General features: G+C 48.5%; 1 protein-coding gene across 1 annotated transcript; it reads right to left on the bottom strand.

Annotated features, from left to right (window-relative positions):
• Nucleotides 1-615: 615 nt before the first annotated feature.
• Nucleotides 616-4,994, bottom strand: CFAP73 (cilia and flagella associated protein 73; the record flags this gene model as incomplete). The annotated part of the gene is made up of 5 exons (XM_015826326.1): nucleotides 4,909-4,994; nucleotides 4,016-4,121; nucleotides 2,102-2,206; nucleotides 1,746-1,946; nucleotides 616-837 (listed from the first exon to the last, which is right to left on the bottom strand). Coding segments are annotated over exons 1-5 (693 nt in total), but the record flags the coding sequence as incomplete, so codon positions are not given.
• Nucleotides 4,995-5,322: the final 328 nt, after the last annotated feature.

Here is a 5,322-nt window from a genome sequence, read left to right as displayed (position 1 = left end):
TAAGATATTGCCTAACAGAATAATCGGGTTGGAAGGGACCTTGGAGGTCTTCTAATCCAGCCCCTTCCTCAAGCAGGGGACCCAATGCCAATTTCAGACAAATGGCTGTCCAGTCTCTTGAAAATCTGCAGTGATGGAGCACCCACAACTTCTGGAGGCAAGTCGTTCCACCGGCTAATTCGTCTCACTGTCGGGAATTTTTTCCTTAGTTCTAGGTTGCTTCTCTCCTTGATTAGTTTCCATCCGTTGCTTCTTGTCCTGCCTTCAGGTGTTTTGGAGAAGAGGTTGACCCCTCTCTTCTTTGTGGCACCCCTCAAATACTGGAAGATGCTATCATGTCACCCCTGGTCCTTCTTTTCACTAGACTAGACATACCCAAATCCTGCAACCGTTCTTCATATGTTTTAGCCTCCAGTCCCCTTTGTTGCTCTTCTCTGCTCTCTTTCTGGAGTCTCAACATGGAGGTTTTTTTTTTAAAAAAAACAACAGACTGGACAGCCCTTTGACCACAAGGAAATAAGGTCTCCTGCTTTGAGCAGGAGGTTGGACTAGATTAGAAGACCTCCAAGGTCCCTTCCAGCCTTCTGTTCTATATTCACTTTTTCCTCCACTCACCAGTTCAAGGAACTTGGCCTGGCTTTGCTCCAGCTGGCCTTGGAGCTGAGCCACCAGATTGTTTTGCTGTAAAATCCTGTTGCTGCTTTCATCCATGTACTGCTGCAGGCACCTGCGCTCCTCCTCCACGGCTTCACGGGCAACTTGTTCTCTCTGGACCAAACTGGCCTGGGTGGCCATCAGAGTCTGGAAGCGACCGATCAACTCCGAGATTTCCTGAAACTGCAGAACGAGAAAAAAAAAAAAAGGAGGACCCAAAAACCACTAGAGGTTGTCCTTCAGTTAGGATCATTTAGGACCCTGTAAGCGATAACTGTCCTAGAAACAATGCTTTTTCATAAGCAAGTAATTTGGGGTGGGGGAAGGAGAAAGGGTGGTGCTATAGCTTTGGACTGTGTTGCAGAATCTGAGATCCATTTACGAGGAACGACCAGAAGGGAAAACGATGTTCTCCTTTTCCCACCAGCCAAACGAAAGAGTGAGAGAAAGAGATGGAAACAGACGTGTTGGAGATGACCTGATTTGATTGGAGGGCCGCCTGACTCCAGTACAAATCTGGGGGGCTTAAGTGTTTAAAACAAAACACCACTAATAACAACCGAGAGAGCCAGTTTGATGTGGTGACGAAGGACACCAGATTAGATACCGAGAAACTGTAAATTCTAATCCTGTTTTAGGCATGAAAGCCAGGTTTGTTGATTTGGGGCCAATCACCAGGAGACGGTGAGTTCTAGTCCTGTCTTGACCATGAAAGCTACCTGGGTTGCTTCAGGCCAATCACCGGGAGACGGTGAGTTCTAGTCCAACTTTAGGCAGGAAAGCCAGCTGGATGACTTTGGCCAATCACCAGGAGACGGTGAGTTCTAGTCCCACCTTGGCCACGAAAGCCAGCTAGATGACCTTGGGCCAGTCTCTCCCTCTCAGCCCTGAAAAATCTCTGAGAAACTTTGAAACCTCCTGCCACAAAACAGTTGCCAGGGGCCATCACTACCTTGAGGGCACCAAAATAAGGTAAATACATAAATAATTTACAGAGAAAAACCACACGGATCGGGATGTTGACTTTCTTGACCGAGTTCTCCTTCGCCAGCCTGGGAAGTTGTAACCTTCCCATCACCTCACCTACTCACCTGCTCCGTCTTGCCCAGGACTTTCTGCAGATACTCGGAGAAAGGCTTATGAGCTGCCAGGCGTTGTTGAAGTTTCGTCTTCGCTGTCATCAACCGGGCCATTTCCTGCTTGAGGTGTTCTCCTTCCACCTCCTTCTCAGCCACCTGCTGCTTCTCCTGCTCAGCTTTCCGCATCGCCCGGTTCCGTTTGGCGTCGTTCTCCTACAAGAGAGAAAATGGTCCCAGATCACGCCTGAAAACCCTTCCAGGTTTGGGGTCGACCCCAACCACTTCAAATCAAATTAAAATGTTCACCACCCAGCCCTAAGATTCTAGGTTCTGTGTTCTAATACTGAGCTTCGTTGCTGACCACAGACCTTCAAGAACTTGTCGAACTTCAGAATGGCCTGTTTGAGTTGACCCTCTTTGTGTTCCAGCTCTTGCCGTCGCTGCTGCAAGTGTTCCATCTTCTTCTGGAACTCCTGGAAAGGGGAAGAAGAGACAGAGGAGAGCAGCTGAAGACAAGAGGTGGTCAAATGCTTTGGAACAAGGAAAATAAGGAGCTTGAAGTTGACCTTCTTTGATTCCCAAAGGTGCTTTTCCAAAAGGCAACTGGACTTGGAAAAAACGAAAACCAAAACCAAGGTCTCCTACAAAGACGAGGGGTGGGGGTCAAACTATTTTCCAAAGCACTAAAAGGCAAGATGAGGAACAATGGATGGAAACTAATCAAGGACTGAAGCAACCAAGAACTAAGGAGGAATTTCCTAAGAGTGAGAGCAACCAACTAAGGGAACAACTTGCTTTCAGAAGTTGTGGGTGCTCCATCAGTGGAGCCTTTTAAAAAAAACCTACTGGAGAATCATTTGTCTGAAATGGTGCAGGGTCTTCTGCTCAAGCAGAGGGTTGGACTAGAAGACCTCTAAGGTCTCTTCCAAATATGTTCTCAGAAGGTCCAGTCGCCTTTTGGAAAATGACTTTTGGCACGACCTAACCGTTTTTCACCTGCCATCTCTCTCTCTCTTTTTAAGGATCATTTTTAAGCTGGAGAAGTCTGGGAATCTCTGGAGCAGAGTGTTGTGGAATGAACTTTTGATGTTCTCCATCCCATCTGCACCACCTCCAGGAGAAGAAGAATTTCATCAACCGTTTCGACAAGACTCTTCTCTTAGCACTAACAGTATCGTTATTACTAAAAAAAAAAACCCACACCCTGGAAACTGTTCTCTCCTGAGATTACTGGAGAGAGAATGGTGCTGTGAAAGGAGGACATTTGCACTCACAAAGTAAGGTGCAAGAACATCACATTCCACCTTGGAGGTATCCTTCAAATTTGTTTTCTCCGGGGGGGGGGGGAGAAAAAAAAACCAGCAGCAAATTTTCTCATCCAAATGAAGGAAGGCTGATAGAGCAAAAGTAGTCAGAGAATATTCATGCCTCATCTTAGTAGGAAATATATTTTAGTTTCGGCAATATTTTACCTTACTCCATGTTAAAACAATGGCTTTACCAAGGAAGAACCCAACAGTACATTAGCTCCACTGAATCTTCACGTAATACAGACAGTCCTCATCTTACAACAGTCCTTTTAGTGACTTTGAAGTTACACCAGCACTGAAGAAAGTGACTTACGACCATTTTCCCACACTTACGACCGTGACAGCATCCCCAGGGTCATGGGATCAACATTCAGACCCTTGGCAACCGACCCATAGTTGTGACGGTTGCAGACGTTTCATTACCCAGCTAGGGAACATCATCAGTGCACCGCTGAGGAGGCAATGCATGGCAATGATGTGATATTAGGGTTATATTAGAGACGTGGTGGTGCGGTGGTTAGAATGCAGTAGTAGTGCTAATTCTGCTGACTGCTGACTGCCAGCTGTTCGGCAGTTCGATTCTCACCAGCTCAAGGTTGACTCAGCCTTCCTTCTTTCCAAGGTGGGTAAAATGAGGGCCCAGATTGTTGGGGGCAATGCGGTGACTGCTTAAAGAGGGCTGTAAAGCAACGTGAAGCGGTATATAAGTGCTATTGCTATTGCTATTATTGGCAGTGATGATGTTCCTTAGTTGGGTAATGAAACATTTGTAGGATGTTAAACAACCCAGCTCAAAGACTTTAAAGTTCCTTTACATGCAAATATCCAAGATGCATTAAATATTCCCTATCCCAGGGCTGTCCAGTTGTGTCATTCTAACCTCCGACGTGATTACGAAGAGCCCTGCTCCCCGGGGAATTCTGGGAGATGAAGTCCACATCCGTTGGTGCCCTTCACGTCGCCCAGATTTACCTCTTTGGTGGCCAAGAAAGACTTCTCCACTTCGGCCAGTTCTCTCTGCTTCTCTAACAGGCAGCAGGACGAGGGCAAAAAGTCGTTTTCTCTCTCTGGGATTTTCCTGGAAGAGACCAAGCCAAGCCTCAGTTGAGTCTAAACAGCTGAGAAGATCACAGTTCCAGAAACCCAGTTAAACAAAGGGCCAAGCAGGTACGAAGGAGGTCGGCCAAGACTCTTACAGGTAAGTCCTTGACTTACAATCCTTCATTTAGTGACTGTTCGAAGTTGCCGCAGCATTGAAAAAAAGGGACCGGCGACCATTTTTCACACTTAGGACCGTTGCAGCCTCCTCGGGGTCACGTGATTGAAATTCAGACGCTTGGCCACTGACTCATATTTACGACTGCTGCAGTGTGTGTCGCCTGACCCCCTTTTGCGACCTTCTGAGAAGCATAGTCAATGGGGGAGACGATTCCCTTAAACAACCGTCCCACTAAGTCGTAAAATGGGGCAAGACTCTACTTCACAAAGGTGTCGCTTAGGAACAGAAATGTTGAGCTCAATTGTGGTAGCAAGTCAAGGACCACCTGTATTTATTTATTAATTGATGGATTTTTTTTTTGCAAAGGCTCTTAGAAGATAGAACAGAACAATACGGTTGGAAGGGACCTTGGAGGTCTTCTAGTCCAACCCCATGATCAGCCAGGAAACCCTATATACCATTCCAGACGGGGGGGGGGGCGTCCAGGCTCTTCTTAAAAGCCTCCAGCGATGGAGAACCCACAACATCTAGAGGCAAGCCGTTCCACTGGTTAAATTTTTTTTTTTTTTACTCGCACCTTCTGCAAGTGGTCAAACTTTGAAGACCCCCCCCCACCCCACCCCGCGCGCCCCTTCCCGGGCCTTACATCGTCATCAGCTTGTCCCTGACGGCGGCGCGGACCCTCTCCTCTAAATCCGAAGCCATGGCTCCCTTTCGCCCCTCCCCACCAGCCACACCGGAGCGACCCCGAGGGGCCAGCGAAGCAACAGCTTGCAGGACAAAGCGGTCCCGGGAGCTCCCCTGCCGGTTGCCAGGGAGACGGCCAGCACAACGTTCTGTTGCCGGGGCGACGCGTCCGTCGGGGATGAGCAACCGCGCGTTCTTCCTCCTCCTTCCCCCCCCCCCCCGCTCTTCCCGCGCAGCCTGCAGACGCGAGCAAGGCTGGTTTCTGCCGGGGGTTGGTCAACAACTCGCGAAGGGACTCAACTTGCGCGAGCCAAGGGCAGGGGCGCTGCGTTCACACGACACGCGAGAAATCGGCAAATGAACCAGATGATGG

This window comes from Protobothrops mucrosquamatus, unplaced genomic scaffold (assembly GCF_001527695.2).
Source record: "Protobothrops mucrosquamatus isolate PMUCROS unplaced genomic scaffold, P.Mucros_1.0 scaffold3056, whole genome shotgun sequence".
Taxonomy (NCBI): Eukaryota; Metazoa; Chordata; class Lepidosauria; order Squamata; family Viperidae; genus Protobothrops; species Protobothrops mucrosquamatus.
Note: the sequence above shows the minus strand (reverse complement) of the source record. Positions and strands in the feature narration are given on the sequence as shown.